This window comes from Physeter macrocephalus, chromosome 18 (genome assembly GCF_002837175.3).
Source record: "Physeter macrocephalus isolate SW-GA chromosome 18, ASM283717v5, whole genome shotgun sequence".
Classification (NCBI taxonomy): Eukaryota; Metazoa; Chordata; class Mammalia; order Artiodactyla; family Physeteridae; genus Physeter; species Physeter macrocephalus.
In genome coordinates this window covers 15,506,436-15,526,323 of record NC_041231.1, presented here as the reverse complement: position 1 = coordinate 15,526,323, position 19,888 = coordinate 15,506,436, and the positions used below count along the sequence as shown (strand labels likewise).

General features: G+C 42.7%; 1 protein-coding gene across 1 annotated transcript in view; it reads left to right on the top strand.

The window, feature by feature from the left end:
- ITPR1 (inositol 1,4,5-trisphosphate receptor type 1) overlaps positions 1-19,888 on the top strand; it is a 221,277-nt gene that overhangs the window by 180,350 nt on the left and 21,039 nt on the right. The window contains exons 32-37 of the mRNA XM_028478860.2: positions 1,389-1,589; positions 3,212-3,463; positions 6,103-6,228; positions 8,418-8,546; positions 13,779-13,899; positions 16,404-16,588. Of these exons, the coding sequence (XP_028334661.1) occupies positions 1,389-1,589; positions 3,212-3,463; positions 6,103-6,228; positions 8,418-8,546; positions 13,779-13,899; positions 16,404-16,588 (1,014 nt within the window). The remainder of the gene's footprint in view (positions 1-1,388; positions 1,590-3,211; positions 3,464-6,102; positions 6,229-8,417; positions 8,547-13,778; positions 13,900-16,403; positions 16,589-19,888) is intronic.

Here is a 19,888-nt window from a genome sequence, read left to right as displayed (position 1 = left end):
CTGCTGGAGCTTTCCAGGAAAAGGACTAGTGTGTTGTAGGGTAATGTTCCCTCTTTGTCATGTTAAGAAAAAGAAAAGGCAAAAAATGAAAAGGTGAAAGCCCCCTACCTCATTCTAGTCATAAAACCCAATAACTCAGTAAGTCTGGGTAAAAAGTAGAAAATTAAGCTACTAGAAGAGAACATGAAAATACCTTCATGACCTTGTGGAAAGGGAAGTTTTTTCACACAGTATGCAAAGGGCACTAGTCACCAGGGAAAATATCAATAAATTGGACTTCTTTAAAATTAAGAACTTCTATTCATCAAATGACACCATTAAGTTAGCAAAGACAAGCCAAAGAGTGGGAGAAGACACAGCGTACGAGTCCAGCAATGAGTTCATACCCAGAATAGGTATCAAACTCAGGAGAGTCCGTGAGGAAATTCACAGCCCACTTTTTTAAATGGACAGAAAATTTAACAATGGGACACTCCACAGTAGAGGTTATCCAAATGGCCAATAAATATGACAAGGCCCTCAACATGGTTAGTCATCGGAGAAATGCAAATCAAGCAAGGTGCGTACAACAAAATGTGACTAAAATGAAAAGACGGACATTACTAAGTACTGACAAGGATACAGAGTAGCTGTAGTGTAGAATGTAAATTGGTAACCTCTTTCAAAGCTGTTTGGAAGTATCTTCCAAAGCCAAACATATTTAAACTCTGCAACCCAACAGTTCGACTCTTGGGTATAAAGCCAACGGAGGTGCATACATTGTGTTTATCAGAAGACATTTAGAAGAATGTTTAGAGTGGCATGTTCACACTGTTCATCATATTTGTCATAAGAATTGTGTAACTATTTACTCTTAAAATTGGATCCTCCCCCAGATGCCCATCAGCAATAGAACAGATCAATGCATTGTGGTATAGTCATGCAATGGAGTGTACATAGCGGTGACAAGGAACAAACTAGTAATACATGCAACAACACGGATGACAACATGCAAAAGTAACGTTGAGCAAAGAAGCCAGGTAGAAGAGGATGCATGAGGTTCAAGAACAGGCAAAACAAATCTATGGTTGTGCAAGTCAAAAGAGTAGTAGAACTGGGGGGTGGGCCGTAAAGGCAGCCTGTTTTATTTCTTGATCTGGGTGCTGATGGTCCCTCTGGAATTCATTCAGCAGAAAACTAACCATTAGTTTAGTGCCCTATGTGTTTATTGAAAAAGTTGAGTAAAAAGGAAGGCGGTACAGAAGCGAGAGTGGAGAAAGATGCTTTCACGGGGTTAAATGCCCCCCCCCCTCTGTGTTTGTCGTGGACTCTTCTTTTTCTCACTTGGTCCTCTGCTGTAGCCTTCCTTTGACCATGTCCCTGCGCCCCCGCCCTCACTCTTGTGCCAGATCCTGGAGGCCGTCACGATGCAGCACATCTTCATGAACAATTTCCAGCTGTGTAGTGAGATCAACGAGAGAGTCGTCCAGCACTTTGTTCACTGCATTGAGACTCACGGTCGAAACGTCCAGTACATCAAGTTCTTGCAGACGATTGTCAAGGCCGAAGGGAAATTCATCAAAAAGTGCCAAGACATGGTCATGGCTGAGGTGACAACTATGGATTTCTATATATCTTCCTCTGGTGTTCCATAGGAGCTTAAAAATTATTTAATTTTATCAGTATGAACTGGCACCCTGTCCAGGAGCCATAGGAAGGGACAGAAAGTAATTGTGTGTGTGTGTGTGTGTGTGTGTGTGTGTGTATAAGTGTGTGTAATCATGTGTTTGTGAGCTTAAGCTATAGATAAAGGCAAGAGTCTGATCTAGTTTTTTGTAGCAATAAATCTATTTATTTTATGGATCATTGGCTTGGATTCTTCTGAGAGGGAAAAACACCCCCAGGAATACTGAACCAAAATACAGTGGATGGAGGTTAAATGTGGGTAGAACCCTTTGAGCCAGAGCATCCCTTCTTGTAGATTCTATGACTTTAAAAAAAAAAAATTATTTACCAAATTAATTGGCTGGAAAAATTGTTGCTTGATGATTCTCAAGGAGAAGCTGGTCAGTGGAATTGGGGCAAAGTCCCCCTTGGTTCTCTGTGGGACGTCAGTGTCCCATGGATGCTGTCTGGCCAGGAAGGTCCTCTGTCACTCCCGCAACTTCGGCGTCTGCATATGCTTGGTTTCATCCATCCTTCCACCTTTTAAAAAAAAAAAAAAAAAGGAATCTCAAGTAAATCCACTTAACACTTGGGTTTATAATCTTATCTACATATATGATTTCAGTGAAAAGTGGTGTAGTGTCATTAAAAGTGTTGGCTCGACCTGGGATGCGAATGTTGGCTGTACCATGTCCCTGGCCGTGTGCTTCGGGATGTATTATTTGACTTCTCAAACCCTCAGTGTGGGTTTCTGTAAATGAAGGCATGGCAGTATTCACTTGAGGAGCTGATAGGCAGGTTAAATCGATAATGATGACAATAATAGCTACCGTTTATTTGAAGTCTGCTGTGCTACTCTAGTCGCTGTTGTAAGTAATCGTGGTACCTGGCACATAATCAGAGTTCATAAAGGTTAGTTATTATTAAGTAAATAATACTGACCTTATTTATTTTGACCTCTGTGCCGGCCCTTTTTGGATCTTTTGTATTTCATGCAGTCGTGAAATTGATTAATTCTTAAGTAGAGTTATGAGAAGCCCCAGTCCCCGGGAGACAAGTTACGAATAGGAATGCCTTGACTCTGAGTGTTGAAAGGAAGACGTATCTTAATTAGGATTGGGTAATTTGTGATTGTGAAGAAATAAGGCAGTGTATGAAAGAGTTGTAAGAAGAGTACTTATAAGGCATGAAAAGGAGATGGAAACATTTTTAAAAACAAAGTCATAGCCTAATTATTAGTTTGGAAATACAAGTGCAACGTTGAAATCTACATTTTTACCAGATACATGAATGCTGGTATGTAGACTTTCTCTTCCCCTGATAGTGTTTTAGGACTGTTGTGATATTTTTATATCTGTGAATGAAAGTGATGATGCTGAAGATTTATAGTTGTTTAGTAATATAAATGAATGAAATCTAGGTGAGTTCAGTAGTACAGGTGCTACTGGTTTTGGAAGGTAAATGCTAACAGAACATCTCTTTCTTTGTGAATATATATATATTTTTTAATGCTTCCCCCATCCCTGCAAACTTGTGCTATAAACAAGTCTTGTTCTTTTGATTATAGCTGGTTAATTCAGGAGAGGATGTCCTCGTATTCTACAATGACAGAGCCTCTTTCCAGACTCTGATCCAGATGATGAGGTCGGAACGGGACCGGATGGATGAGAACAGCCCTCTCATGTACCACATCCACCTGGTCGAGCTCTTGGCCGTGTGCACAGAGGGCAAAAACGTCTACACGGAGATCAAGTGCAACTCCCTGCTCCCGCTGGATGACATTGTCCGCGTGGTGACCCACGAGGACTGCATCCCCGAGGTGAGCGACTCTATCCCCAGGATGGGTGGGCCCTGCTCATGTCTCTCCTCTTGGTGTATGGGGCTGTGGCTGGATGGGAGTCTTCCGCTGACCTAGCTGGGACCTCACAGTTTTGACACCTGCAGCTCATTTTGCCGTGAGATTTCCATTGGCTGAAAGAGCATCTTCTTGAGCATTGGTTTTGGGTGAGAGGAGTGATGGGGGAAGTAAATTTTTCTGTCTGTCTCCTTGAAGAAGAATGGGAAACTGCTGGAGGGCTTCAGCTCTGTGGAACAAATGATTCCACGTGTTGAGCAAAGAGCATTGACCTGAATGAACTTGTCAGAAATGAGAAAAACGGTACATTGAGATACAGTTCATACCAATGTAAAACTTAACTCTTTAAGCGTATTCTTTAAAACAAAAACTTGTATTGCAAAAGTCATGAATGTCGACTATAAAATATTCAGGAACTCCAGGTAAGAAAATGAAAGTAATAGGAAATGAATAAGAAGTAATAAGAAAAAGAAAAGTAATAAGAAAATGAAAGTAATCTACCATTTCTCTGCCCATAATAAATACCTCTTAGGTTTTTGAAGTAAATTCTTCCAGCTTTCTGTTTCCCTATTCATATACATTAGCTAGTAACAAAAAAATGGATCATGCAGTATATATTTTATCTTTGTATGTTTAAAAATATATACTCTTAGTTTATATTTTAAACTAAATATACATACATTTATATATATATAGCATATGTAGTATATATGAAATATATATACTGTTTTTAGATTAATGTTTGGAAAAGTTAATACATTTTGAAAAATTCAAATAGCGAAGACCATAAAGGAGTAAACTATGAAAAATCTTCTTTACCTTTTCCCCACACCCCTCAGAAAATTATTTATTAGGTTCTTGTGTATCCTTTCGGAGTTTTGCATAAAAACATTTATAAATATATATACTTTATTCTCCTGCCCCCCCCCTTTTTAACATAAAAGGTGACATTCCAGATACATTCTTTTTTTCATATCAGTCCATAAAGAGATTCTACATTCCTTTTTTTACAGTTGTATAAAATTTCATTGTACAGATGTACCATAATTGTCTTCCATGAATGTTGAACCAGCTTATTATATAATGTGATAATAATGATAAGAAGGAAATAAAAAATTGCATCTTTCTCACAGTCTGGTTTATACAGTATATTATCAAACATTTGGATTCTCATATCCGTGATATATGGATGTGGTATTTCGATATAGTTGTAATTTGCATTTCTCTTATTATGCATAAGTGAGGTATATAATAGCTTGTTTTTTACCCATTTGTGTTTGAAATACAACCTAAGTACAGAAGAGTACATAGAAGTGACTTGTGCAGTATAAGAATAATTACGAAGATAGAGGCTGTGTAACCACCACCCAGGTCAGGAAATGTGCCTCATTCCCCGCCTGTGTCCTTCTCCAGTCCCCAACCTCCCCCAGAGGGCTCCCTCACGGAGGCATAGTTGTGATGTGGCTCTCACGTAGTTTTCTGTGTACATCCCTAAACAGTATAATTCAGTTTTGCCCACTTTTGAACTTCCTTTATGCGCTATTTAGTGCCTTTTCCTGTTCCGCTGTGTGGTGTTAGGCTTCATCCATCCTGACATATGCACCTGTGTTCATTTCCTTTGCTTTGGAGCATTGCTCTGTGTCATTGTCCCACAGTATGATTTTCTGTACATCTGTTGATGCTCATTTGGGTTATTTTTGCTTTTTGGCTGTTAGGACCAGTGCGTGTGTCCTGGCCCACACGTGTACACATCTCTGCAGGGGGGATACTTAGAAGTGCTGGGTCATACAAGGTGCATTTCTTCCCTTTGACTTGATAATGTGAAGTGGTTTCCAGCAGTTACTCCAGTGGCCACCCCTCCCCCAGAGCTCTTGTTGCTCCCAGACCCTGCCAACCCTTGCTATTATCAGACCCTTTATTAGTATATATTTGTTTTCCATCGGGCGGGTGTATAATGATATCTCATAGTGGTTTTAATTTCTGTCCTCTTGATTACTAAATGAGATTCAATCCCTTTCCATATGTTGTTTTTGAGATTTGATATTCCTTTAAGTAAATAGCAGATCAGATTTTTTGCCTGTTTTTCCTTTGGCATGGCTATCTCATATGCACAAATCTGTAGGAATTCTCTGTGGGGATATGCATTGCAAACAGCTCCTCCCAAATCGTGTCATTTAACTCTTGTAACAGTGCCATTTCATAGATATTCTTTTTTTTTTTTTTTTTTTTCTTAGTTCCTTGATGAGGGATCGAACCCATGCCCCCTGCAGTGGAAGCACGGAGTCTTAACCACTGGACCCACCATGGGTGTCCCAGAAATTCTTAATTTTAATGTAGTCAAACGTGTCCATCTTTTCTTCTATGATCAGTGTTTATTGTTCTATTCTTTACCTTGAGGTCATGAACATATTCTCTTCCAAAAGCTTTGTTTTTGCATTTTATAATAGTGAATTTTGAATATCAAAAAATCATAGAAGTTAAAGCATGCAGGGGAAAATGGAGTGACCATCGTGGTCCATCCTTGTCACTATTAAAATGAGGGAACTAATCAATCCGGCACGTACTAAGTTGGTTTTTGAGAAAAGCCTGTTTCTCTCTTCCAGGTTAAAATTGCGTACATTAACTTCCTGAATCACTGTTATGTGGATACGGAGGTGGAAATGAAGGAGATTTATACCAGTAATCACATGTGGAAATTGTTTGAGAATTTCCTTGTGGACATCTGCAGGGTAAGTCTTTCTGGAGCTAAGGAGGCAGGGTACGGGGGTACGTGTGGGTCTGGGTCACCCTGTGCAGACGTAAGGACGCAGTCACATAATTTCACCTCGCTGATTTGTGGCACAAGGAGGCACCTGGCTCTCGTCTTTCCACACGTCTCGTTTCTCTTGACCCTTTTACTCCTAGCTGAGAATAGATTTTACTTGTCAAGCTTCAGGGAAGGTAGATTATTTCTGGTTTTCATCTCATCCTTTATGGGTTCATTTGTGAATGATGACCTGGGACATACTAAAATCAAATTTATAAGCTTTTCGTTTCTTTGAGAGTAAGTCTTTCCTCGAAGGACGCCTTCCTGAGTGTGAGCATTTATAATATCTCCTACGGTCTGGTGTCGAGCATCCTGCAAAGCATGTCACTTTCCGTCTATTGCTTTCCCGACCCAGCCTTTGGGGTGGGCTTCAGTACTCTTGGTTTGCTTTTGCACTGAGCTTAATATTGGTTCTAAGGCTATGGAACTGCGACCTCACAAGGCGCTTTATGGATTTCATATGAGTTCTGTGGTGGTAGGGTTCGGGGGGAGGGCGCGTGGGGGGAAAGTAATTCAGTCCTTGAGAGAATGATTGTGAGATGAATACCAATTTCAGAAATGCTGTGATGCTAAAAAGAAAAAAAAAAAAAGATGCATTGGAGAACGCTAGAATGTGGTATTTTCTCCTGACTGTACAATTCCCAGTGTGAGACAAGGAGCCTGAAAGGACTTACTTTCCTTGTAATGAAGGACTATGTTTAATAATACCCTGGTGTTGGTGTCACAGATATATGTATATTGATGTATTATTTAAATATGTATATATTTTTATCTCAAATTCTTCCTAATCTTTTAATCCCATAAATCTGGGGGTTTAGGCTTGAAATGGAAGGCCTGCTTTGCCTCTTTAAATCAGGACTCCAGCAAGTTTTCTGTGAAGGTCCAGATGGTAATCCTGTTTGGCTTTGTGGGCCATGCGGTCTCTGTCACAACTACAACTCTGCCCTGGTAGCATGAGAGCAGCCATAGCAGTCTGTAAACAGATGGGCATGGCTGGGTTCCAATAAAAGTTTATTTATAAAAACAGCTAGCAGCACTTAGCTTGGCTGACCCCTGCCTCAAATCGTTCAAAAATGCTGTAAAATCTGTTGCCACCTTCATTCTCTGGATGTGTCCACAAACTGCTCATCACTGGGCTCAGAGCATGATAGCTAAGAAAATTTGATTGTTTTACCCCTTACTTGATAAATTTTTATTATATACAATTTTATATCTCAAATTAGAGGGCTAATGAATTTGGTAATAAAACGATTTAATAAAATGAATTTTTTAAACCTGTTCTTCTATTGATAAATCTCTAATCTTATTCCATGCAGCGAAATTATGTAGAGTCCAGGTGAAATCTGAAGTCTCTCTTCACCCCAAAACTTATACAATTATCCTGAGTCACAGCCCACTATTTTCCACAGTACTGCATATCAGCAGTCTTTTTTTTTTTTTTTTTTTGTGGTATGCGGGCCTCCCTCTGCCGTGGCCTCTCCCGTTGCGGAGCACAGGCTCCGGAGCGGCCCTGGCTCACGGGCCCATCCTCTCCGCGGCATGTGGGATCCTCCCAGACCGGGGCGCGAACCCGGTTTCCCTGCATCGGCAGGCGGACGCGCAACCACTGCGCCACCAGGGAAGCCCAGCATTTTTACTGAATGGAAGAGTGTTGTAGGTTTGGAGAATATCATGCACGGTGGACCTCAGTGGTAATATTTGATTCAGGATCTTAATTATATGCTTTAGGAAACTGTGGCCTAGAGAAGATGAATGGCTTAAACAGTTTACTTTTAGGGACAGTGTAGACAATTGTAGTTATTTTGCCTCTCACCACCTTTTGGGTTTTAGATTTGCCGCACGTTGGTAGGAATTGGGAAGTGATGGCCTTGTAGGTCCCACGCCAATTTTAATGTTCTGTGATTCCACACCATGATATCCAGGTTGATCTGTTTCTCTTCTTCCATGATTTATTTTTTATCATTGCTGTCTCTTAAGGGGAGAAGTACTGACTTGCAGGCTTTTACTTTTCCTTTGTTAAGGGGAATTAGCAGGAATAGTCACAGATTTCTCAATTTTACAACTGGTGTGCCGATTTTGGTATAACGTCTAAAGTGTCCAATTGTCCTCTAGGCCTGTAACAACACAAGCGACAGGAAACACGCAGACTCAATTTTGGAGAGGTATGTCACCGAAATTGTCATGAGCATCGTGACTACGTTCTTCAGTTCTCCCTTCTCAGACCAGAGTACGACTTTGCAGGTAGGAAATACAAACGTATTGATAGATGCAGGGTATTCACAATAGATATTTGGCAGCTGGCGTTGGTGCGGCTTCGCGACTGAGCGGCTATGGATGAGCCGCTCTGCAGAGCGTTGCTACAGATGCTTTTCTCTTTGTGAAGAGTGGTTTTTACAGGATCCCTTGGATAATCAAGAACCTGAGAATGATTTTCTGTACCAGATGGTTCTATTGGTTGTTGATTTTCTCCTTAAAATGCCTTCTTCCCTTCCCCCCCTTTAATCTTGTTGATTCCTTACCTCCAATCTTCGAAAGAGAAGCAGCTTTCAAATAAATGCTAGCGTGTTATTAACACTATTTAAAAATATGTCTGGAAATCTCCATTTTAACTTGAAGTGTGTGCCTAGGTTCACCAGAAGGGGTACGTGGCAGGTGGGAGTGCGAAGTCCTTTAGCCTTGACAGCAGGGCTGCCACGTTACACCAGCCCCAGCACGTGCCGCTCACATGGAGCCCCCTGGAGTCGTGCGGTGCCGCAGCCCTGCGTGCTGATTGTCAGTGTAGTTAGAGTCCCAAAGATTTGAATCCCTGGATCTGGGAGGTGTTTTTGTTATTCTTTTACTTCGAAAAATCGCTCTTCTTTTTAGAACTGACGTCTGGGTGTGTGGCTGTGGGAGTCTTGCTGCAGGTCTGTGTGTACAGCCTGCAGAATGAAAGCAGGACTTGGTCTCCAGTGGTCAGAAGAGCAATAGTAACCATCCTTGTCACGCAGATAGATGGAAGCTGTCCTGGGGTTGATGGGTGGCCCAGGGTGGTTGGAGCGTAGGCAAATAATCTTCAGGTAAATTCTCCAAGAGAAGAGTGATTCGTGGTCAATATAATATCGCTGGTACATTTATTAGATATTGCTATGTGCCATTACCTATGTAAAGGAGTTCGTATTAGCTTAGTACAGACGGTATGATCCCCATTTTGCAGCTGAGCAAAATGAGGCTCAGAGGATTTAATTACATGCTCAGCCATGGTCACAACTACTAACTGGCAAAACCGTGATTTCACCCCAGGCCTGTCTGACTCTAAAACTTGAATTATGGAATTTTTAGCAAGATGTGTTTTCTTAGGGACTGTGGTAACCTTCTATGTAATTGAGCTTCACGGCTAGCTTTTAGTTATCTCTAAAGCAGCGCTCCCCAACCTTTTTGGCACCAGGGGCTGGTTTCGTGGAAGACAGTTTTTCCACGGGGTTGGGGGGGTGGGGGATGGTTCAGGCGGTGACGTGAGCGATGGGGGGCCGCAGATGAAGCTTCGCGGGCTCGTCCGCCGCTCACCTCCTGCCGTGCGGCCCGGCGCCTAACAGGCCGCGGACAGGTACCGGTCCGTGGCCTGGGGGTTGGGGACCCCTGCTCTAAAGTATCATAAAGTTAGAATGCGAGTTTTAGAATATCTGTACATAGTTTTTGTGTAATTGGGCAACAGGAACTTGTTAGATCCCAAGCACATGAGTGGCTGGAGGCCAGAATGTGCTCTTTACCAAGTGCTGCTCTACAGAGCCAACTGCTTTGGTTAGTCAGGTTGGACTTGTATAGTGGCATAGTTATGCAGTTGGACTTGCATAGTGGCAATTGCTATGGCAATACCCATTCTCCTAGAGATTGTGAAACAGTATTGCAAAACCAAATGTCAAAGTAAACCAGTCAAGTTAATTTAATGGAAACCATTAAACAGGAATTTGTGGTTTTGGTTTTTCATCTTGGTCCCCCCACTGTCTCCTTGCACTGCCTCACTCTGAAACCAGTTTTAAGCCAATTAACAGGCAGCAGTGGTCAGAGAAATAAATCTTCAACATAAATGTTATGTAAGTCCCTAGCAAGGCCCAGGTTGTCCAAGCATATTTAACATACAAAGTCCAAGCTGGATTTCTAGAATATTTATCTTCAAGGAATACTATTTTTGTTCTTTTTTTTTTTTAATTTTTTTTATTTTTTGCGGTACGCGGGCCTCTCACTGCCGTGGCCTCTCCCGTTGCGGAGCGCAGGCTCCGGACGCGCAGGCTCAGCGGCCACGGCTCACGGGCCCAGCCGCTCCGCGGCACGCGGGATCCTCCCGGACCGGGGCACGAACCCGTGTCCCCTGCATCGGCAGGCGGATTCTCAACCACTGCGCCACCAGGGAAGCCGTCAAGGAATACTATTTTTGAAGCTGTTCTAACATGTCGTACTTTATCTGTTGAAAAGCCTATGTCTGGCTCCCCAGCTAGATTTGTACCTTTGTCCTTCCTTCCTTCCTGGTTTTGTTTCCTTCCTTCCCTTCTTGTAACCCACATTTGTGAGGGAGGAAAATGGTGGCCTGGGATTGGGCTGTGCTGCATTGAAGGTGCCAGTGGAATGTCCGTGAGGCAGCTGGAAGTGTGGGGTCTGAGGGCAGCAACAGAACTTTGGAGGCTTTTACAGCAGGTCAGAGCTGGGTTCCAGTCCCCACTCCTCCCCTTCCCAGCTCTGTGAACTCGGGTAGATCTTGAAACTTCACAACCCCATTCCTTACTATAAGAGGGTTATAGTATCAACCCTGCAGATTATTGTGAGAATTAGAGTCAATGCTTATGAAAATATAGCATAGTGCCTGGTACCCAGTAGGTGCTTAATACTTGGCAGTTTGTACTGTGTCCTGCTAGACGGCAAGCTACAGTGGGGAGGGCAGAGAGGTGTCTCAGGTACTGTTCTGTCTCGAGCACCGTGCCTGGCCCCTGGTACACGTTCATTTGTTGAGTGAGTTAAATGAATCGGGGAGACTCCGAAGAGGGAAGTGGTAAAGTCCAAATATAAACATTGGTTGGTTCAAGTCTCAGCTGGGAAGATGAAGGGGTTGACTAGAAGGGAACTGTGCAGAGCGCAGATAATTAAGGACAGTTTGTAAAAGAGACCAGAGGAAGATCAAGGGGTTATCTTACAGTCAGAATGGGATTCACGAGCAACGCAGGGCCTTAAGAACTAAGCAGGGAAGAATCTCAGGAAGAAGGTGATGGGCAGCCATGTTCTTTAGCCCAAGAGGTCGCGTGAGCTGATGCCCCCAGGTTGTCCGTTAAAATGGATAATTAAGAAGCAGCTCCTCTGGCAGATTTATTCATTTTTTGTTTATTCAGAGGCCAGATGGGAATAGAGCAGATGCTCAATAAATATTGGTTCAATTGAATTCATTTAGTCAAAGGATTCGTTTTCTTTGAGTGAGGCCATTGAGTTCCCATCCCAACTCCACGCACATTAGCCAGTAGGGTGGGTGATGATACCACTGCTTACTTCACGGGGTCAGGGGTTGGTCAGATGAGGTGTGTATGAAGCACTCAGCACAGGGACAGGCAGGGAAGAAGTGTTCTCAATAAACAGCTGCTCTCAGTGGACCCATTGGGCTCAGGAGCTCAGTATCAGGGCTTCTCAGCCAATTTCTCAGGCTCCCTGTGTTCCTGTTCTCTATTAGTAACACAGATGACTGTCTTGCTGGGCTGTGAGGTGCAGAACAGAAAGTACTCCCTCAAGAAAGTAATGAGATTCTGGTTTGTAGGTGAACTCAGTAGAAAGAGCACAGATTTGGGGCATCAGAGAGCCCTGAAGATGACTCACTGCTTGGCCATCACTTCGTTCTTTTGGATGCTTTCTTTTAACCTTTCTGAGCTTTTGTTTTTCATTTGTGGTATTAAGGTAACTCCTCTGTCATAGGATACTTACTAAGGCCCCAGTGAGCGCTTATGTTAAGTGTGTGGTACTTAATAAGTGAAAGTTATCTGAACGGTGTTTATAGAGGAGGTTCTGAATTTTTATTAACCTGTTTTATTTTGTAAAACTTTAATTGAAATATAGTTGATTTACAGTGTTGTGTTAGTTTCAGGTGTACAGCAAAGTGATTCAGTTCTACACACACACACACACACACACACACACACACACAGACACGCATACACGTATTCTTTTTTAAATTCTTTTCCATTATAGGTTATTACAAGATACTGAGTATAGTTGCCTCTGCTATACAGTAGCAGAGGTTATCTATTTTATATATCTATTTGTTGGTTATCTATTTTATATATCTATTTTATATATAGTATCTATTTTATTATAGATTGGTTATCTATTTTATATATAGTCGTGTGTACAGTTTATTCCCAGACTCCTAATTTATCCCTCCCCACTTTCCTCTTTGCTAACGGTAAGTTTGTTTCTATGTCTGTGAGTCTATTTCTGTTTTGTAAATAAGTTCATTTGTATCATTTTTTTTAGATTCCACCTATAAGTGATATCATAACCTGTTTTAATTTCTTACAGTAAATTTCCTTTCCCCTAGCACTTTTCAATTGTTTTTCTTTTATCTAAGAGACTTCTCTAGAGTTTTTTCTGTACTTTTCTTCGTTGCTGTATTAACTCCTCCTGTTTTTCGGAAGGGATCTGCAAGTACTTTCTCCTAAAAATTAAAGACCAGTGGAGTAGCTTACCATACACAGTGACCTTTGCCTTGCAGGTCTAAAGCTACTCTGGTCCAGGTAGCTTCGGATGAAGGCCAGAATTATAATTTGCAAATGCACTCAGGAAGTCAATGTCAAATTGATTAAGTCGTAGTTTGAGTTCCTTTATTTTAAAATGAGTACAAATTTATACCATCGTAGAGAGGAATGAATCCTACTCTGTAGTTAACTTGCAAGTACTGATCTGTAGTAAGTGAACGCTTGTGAAGAGTAACCATCGGAAGTAGCTTCTCCTTATGTCATTGAAGACACTGCCAGAAATAAAGAAGTAAGGAGAATTCGAGGTGAGATTCACTAACCAGTTTGTTTATGCTGATTAGAAATACAGGTTCTCCTCATGGAATATAACATCTGGAAACAACTTTGGGGGTTCTTGGCCTCAATCCCTGTATCTTATATATTGCACAAAGTTAAAGCTCAGAGAAGTGAAGTGATTTGCCTACAGTCACACAGCCAGTTGGTAACTAGACAAGAATACCTGTTTTCAGGCTGTGATATTCTGCTTCTCCTTTTGGTGGTCAGACTTAGCATCAAGTTTGTGCATTGCCTTAAAATGCTTCTGACTTTTTCTCCCTTGGCCAGGCCACCTCTGGAATCCAGCTCATCACTGGTCACCCCTTCCCACTCTTGCATAAGGGTCCATGAACCCGTGGTTCAAGGCAGTGTCTGTTTCTGACCAGTGTATCAGTCGGTCACAAATAAAAAGTCTTCACGTCGCCTTCCTCTTGGCTTCTCTTTCTCGCAGACTCGCCAGCCCGTCTTTGTGCAGCTGCTGCAAGGTGTGTTCAGGGTTTACCACTGCAACTGGCTCATGCCGAGCCAGAAGGCCTCGGTGGAGAGCTGCATTCGGGTGCTCTCTGACGTAGGTAAGACACCAACTCAGGTTGGATTTAACATGATGAAAATGCGTTGCCCAGTGGTAATAAAGGCCACCCTGGAGAGAGCAGTGGCTGTAAAGCTCTGTGAGGCTTCCGCACCCGGGAGGCTGCAGAGCCAGAGCTGGAACTGAGATCTTCTTGATTCTTAAACCTCCCTTTCATTTTTCCAAGCCAGCACCTGCCAAAGTCCAGAGCCAGCAAGTCCCAAAGAAAGATAGGCTTTGAAAAACAAGATTCCACGGTTAAATGTTAGGCAACTCTTGGCAAGTCACAGAGCTCAAGTTTATTCAAGGCCCTGGGAAGCCCCTTGTTCAAGAAAGTAATTTGTTTAATCCGGTAAACATATTTGACCACATGGAAACTTCTTTTCGTGCAAAGCACATGTCCAATCCTGTGGAACTCCCTTTCTCAGAAATGGTGCACTGCTCCCTTCTGTCTCTTGATGATATATGCTTCTCTATCCCCTCCCCCCAACCTTGTATCACCTCCCATAGGCAGCTTTGAAAGGACGTTACAACCATTACTGCTCCCTTCACCCTGATCGTGTCAGACTCTGTTACTTTGCCCTGTTCCATCCCCTCCCCATACATGCTATGCAAAGGGATAATCTTCCTGCCTAAACTGAGAAGGGTTGTCTGTCTCTTGTAGCTATTAAGATCTCTGCAGACACCAGAAAAGACAAGTGGGGTTCTTAGCACCGTTGAGTAGCTGTCCAGCAAGTATAAATTGTGTTTACTAGGGCTCATTGCCCGATTTCAGTCGTCACTGCCTGATTTCCTTTACACTCATATGGCAGGTATTCGTGTCTTTCTATTATTTACATGGCACTATTTCACAGAAAGAGATTAGGCTTTTGAAAGTGTGTACATTACGGATTATAGGTTCGTGGTGTGATATCTCTCAAATAGGGTTCTGAGATGGGCTCTCCAGAAAGCCCTAAATTCTGCCCATGTATGATCCTGCAACTCCATGTTGTTGGTTAAAACTTGGGCCGGTCTCTGAGTTCCCTAGCTCAGTAATCATCAGAGAGAGGAAATGTTTTCATAGTCTTGGCTGTGATGAGAAAAGGCAAGGAGAGCGGTATTTGTGAAACAGCAGAGCATGAAAACTGTACAACCCATTAACCCCAGCACTGTTTTCCTTCTACTGGTATGAAGCTTTTTTTTTTTTTTTTTTTTTGTGGTATGCGGGCCTCCCTCTGTTGTGGCCTCTCCCGTTGCGGAGCACAGGCTCCGGACGCGCAGGCTCAGCGACCATGGCTCACGGGCCCAGCCGCTCTGCGGCACGTGGGATCCTCCCAGACCGGGGCGCGAACCCGGTTCCCCTGCATCGGCAGGCGGACGCGCAACCACTGCGCCACCAGGGAAGCCCTATGAAGCTTTGAAGACAGGGAATAGTTGTCTTATTTTTTTCCATGTTGTTGGATTTCGCATGTGGAAAAAACGATTGTTCGTCTAGTTATTTTCCTTTTTTAAATTAACTTTTTTATTTTGCAATCATTTTAGATTTATAAGAAAGTTGCCAAGATAACGCAAGAGTTCCCATATATCCCTCACCCAGTTTCCCCCGCTGTCAACATCTTACATTACCAGCTACGTCTGTCAAAACTAAGAAGCTGACATTGGCCTATTGCTATGAACTAAACTTCCAGACTTGATTTGGTTTTCACCACTTTTTTCCACTTTTGTCCTTTTTCTGCTGCAGGATTCAGTGTAGGCTACCACATTGCATTTAGTTGTCATGCCTCCCCAGTCTCCTCTGGTCTGTGACAGTTTCTCAGACCTTCCTTATTTTCTATGACCTTGACAATCTTGAGATGTCCTAGTCAGGTGTCTGTAGAATGTCCCCCATTGTGGGTTTTTTCTTTTTTTTCTTTTTTTTTTTTTTTTTTTTGCTCATCTGGTTACTTTTTTTAAACATCTTTATTGCAGTCTACCCCATTGTGGATTTGACTAACGTTTTTCTCATGATGGGACTGGAATTGTCCTTTTTTGAAGGAAGTAAAAAAAAAAAAAAAATACCAGAGCCTATATGGAAAGACTAGCTTATGTCATTGTAGATATTATCTTTTGTACTATGTTTGGCTTAAAACAGCATTTTGTAGATTGTTGAAAGAATACCAAACTGGAGAATTTTTAGAAAAACAGTTTACTGGCCAGATGAGCTCCCGGTCTTGATAATTCTTAAAATGTATGAACACACCTGAGACCCTAAGAAGCTATTCATTGAGGAAGCCCCTTGAACTTTGACTTTGAGTTACCTAAACTGTATGACCTTGGAGCATTATAAATTCTCTCAGAGCTGCTGCCCCTCAGAATTCACATTGGAAAAGCCGACCTAACAGATTATGAAGTTCAGTTGAGCTACTCCATATCCACACTCATGTTATAGGCGTGGAAACATCTGCCTGCTGGATGGTGGGGGGAGTTGTCTGTCTCTAGGGTGTCTCCCATCAGAATTGTCGGCTCACGAGTCCCCTTTCTCCTGTACAGCCAAGAGCCGGGCCATTGCCATCCCCGTGGACCTGGACAGCCAGGTCAACAACCTCTTCCTCAAGTCCCACAACATCGTGCAGAAAACTGCCATGAACTGGCGGCTGACGGCCCGCAATGCAGCTCGCAGGGACTCTGTCCTGGCAGCTTCCAGAGACTACCGGAATATCATCGAGCGATTGCAGGTAATGCCTGGTGCTGACAGAAGCAATCCTTAACCTGGCCTAAGGCGGTTCCCCACACAGAAGTGCTTCCTGAAGCCAGAGAAAATCCAGGGTTGGCCACAGGGGGATGTCAGTATGGCGAGTGGACAGTCAAATGCAATAATGTTTGTGGGGCTAGGAGTGCAGAGCTACTTGGGACCAGAAAAGCTCCTGACAAATTCATGGTCTTTAGAGGTTATTCATTGATTTACAGATCTCTTTATGAAGAAGTCCCTCCTCTCTTATTTGCAAGGAGTACATCAGTGTTAGAAGAGGATGCTTGGAATAAGGGCATAACAGCTCCTTTTTGTTCGTCACCTTGGGATTTTAGCCTCTTGAATCAGTAGGTAAACAAGCGTAATCATGACTTGAGAGAGGAGTTTTATATCAAAATGAGCCAAATGAAAATAAAAGTGTTATTAAATTCTAGCTAGAGTATACTCTTTTTTTTCTTAGTACCTATGAAGAGATGTGCTCTCCCTTTGTTAAAAGGGAGAGTAGTGAGAATTAGATGATGTTAAACACTTAAACATGCATCTTAATATTAACATCTTCCTTTGAACAAGCACCCCAGGTGACTTTCTCACAGGTGGTACATAGACCACAGTTGGAGAATCACAGATCCTTCAGATGAGCTCAGTGCCATGGTGCAGTCGTGAAGAGCGTGATCTCAGGACAGTGCCTGGGTTCAAATCGTGGCTCTGTTGCTTAGAACTGCATAACCTTGGCAAAGTTACTTAACTTCACCAGTTTCCTGACTTGTAAAATAGTATAATAGTAACACCTACGTCACGGGGTTGATATGAAGATTAAGAGAGTCGAGATGTTCCGGTTATCTTTGCCTGCCTAACAAAGGACAACGGCGATCGTTTTCTTCTCTTTTACTGTTGGAGGTTGCTGGGCTCAGTGAGGTGTTCCTTCCTCAAGTCCGTTCCTGCAGTTGCAATCAGATGGCGGTTCTGTTTGGACTCATCTTGAAATCTCTCTCGCTCACATGTTTGGCAGTTGATACTGATTGTCAGCTGGGACCTCAGCTGTCACCTAAAATATCTACACATTGTCTCCCCATGTGGTCTCGGCTTCCTCACAACATGGCAGCTGGGTCCCAAAATAAGTCTCTCTTGAGAGAGATAAGTAAAAGCTGTTTTGCCTTAATGACCTGGCTTCAGAAATCACGTAGCACCCCTCCTGTCATATTCTCTTGGTCAAGGCAGTAACATATGTCCATTTAGGTTCAAGGGGAGAGGACATGGACGGCCCACCATAGGATGGGAGGGATGTCAGTGACTCATTGTAAGAAGAGCGTGCAAGATAGTTTATCCTGCGATGGCCATCTTTGGAAAATACAGTACACATAAAGCACATAGAACGGAGCCTGGCATGTAGTGAGCACTTGATCAGTGAGCTGCTCCTATAATTATGATTACTATTATTATTGTTATGACTGTAATAATTATTTTCATTTGGTGAAGTAAATGTATCTCTGAGGGTCACATACGTTACCTAAAGACGAATGAGTTCACTGATGCTTTCATCAACCCCACCCTGGGCACGGCGGATACAGTGACCAAAACCAGGAGTAACCTTAACCCTCATAGACTCTCAAGTGTTGGAAGGGAGACAAACATTAATCAACTAATCACACAGATCAAAGTAAAATGGCAGGAGGGACAAACACTGCAGAGGAATGAGTAGTGCTATGAAAGGCACTGAGGAGGAAGTTAATCTTGCCTGGAACTGGGGCTGGTGGTCAAGGAAGGCATTGCTGAGGAAGTAGCATTGGAACCAAGAGCAGGAAACCGTAGGACTTACTTAAAGAATGGAGTGGAAGGGAAGGAAAGAGCATGGGTAAAGACCATTCTACAGGAGAGAATATGGTAGAAAGACCAAAGGAAGGTTAGTGCGGCCAGAACCCATGGAGCTGGGGAGGTGGGCGGGGCTTCGCAGGTCAAGGGAAGAACTTCAGCCTTGTTGTGACAGAACCGCTTCTTAAACAAAGGTAGTTTGGTTCCTCATGGAGTGCTTCCAGACCCCACTATGTTTTAGAAAGAGGAAGGTTATTGCATTGGAGACTCATAACTGTATGAACACACCGTATTTTCTCCTGCTCAAACTAATTACATTATCTGTGGGTGCAGAAACATACCAGGGCTCTTCTTAGATTTATTATGCATACTCTTGGGGAATAGAATGAAATACATAAGTTTAGGTAGTGCTTGTTTTAAACGCTTGGCCGGTGGCTAAAGGGGTCCTCGTTATCTAATGAGGTATTGTCTGTCTGGGTCCCTGGAGTTACGAGATAGCCCAGGGCGGCAAAAGTTGTCATAATGTGAGAGCATTAAGTTGCAAACGACGCGCTTATATAATTAACCCCCATTCGGACATCCCCCCTCACTTAACACTAGCATCTCCCTCTACCCATTGCTTCTCCATCCTTGTCTGTTGGTCTTTCCCTGATTTGCCGAATGTTATACATTTGACAATACAATGCAAATCAATTGCAATGTGAAGTTCAAACCTGGCAAAAGATGCAAGATTTCATGAACACGATGCCGAAGAACTCCTTCAATCTCAAGCACATGCTGGAGGCAAGTAACATTTTGCCTGAGGGAGGACCAGTAACTTTTGAAGAAGGGGAGATTGGGTGCTTTCTAAGAGGAAACTGTTAGGGAAACTGACAAAACCCTCAGAGAATTTTGCCCCAGCGACCCTCTTTTTGACAGCGGGGTGGAAGTCACTCTGAATTAAGGGATGTGGCAATGTACTCGTACAAACTTTTTGGGAAAATTGTCCTCCGCTCCTCCCCGCAAGAAATAGTTTGATCCATTCATGCATTCTTTATTGCATCCTACATATTATTGAGTGATTACAGATTTTGTTAAATCTAAGATTAAGTAAAATTGTATTGACGAGTTTTAGTTTTCGTTTCTGGATAAAAGATCACCCAATTCTTTATGCATTTTCGGCCTCTGAAATTTGGGTCCCCAGTTGAGATGAATGCAGTTAAAGTGGCCCTTTCTATGCAAATCTCCTTGGTTAACGGATCCTTCTTATCCAGTACGCTGTGTTCTGCTCTTCTTAGCCAGCATGCCGATACCTTGGTTCTGAGTTTGCAAGCCAGACAGCAGACTTTAGCATCTTTTGAAGACAATTTCTCATCTGTTTTCTGCCATTTGCCTTTATATGGTGTTTGTTGTGTTGGTTTTGCTGCTCTTTCAACTTCTCTCTGTTTTCCTTTCCTACAGCTATGTGTTTTGCATTTGAAGACCATCATGCTATCAG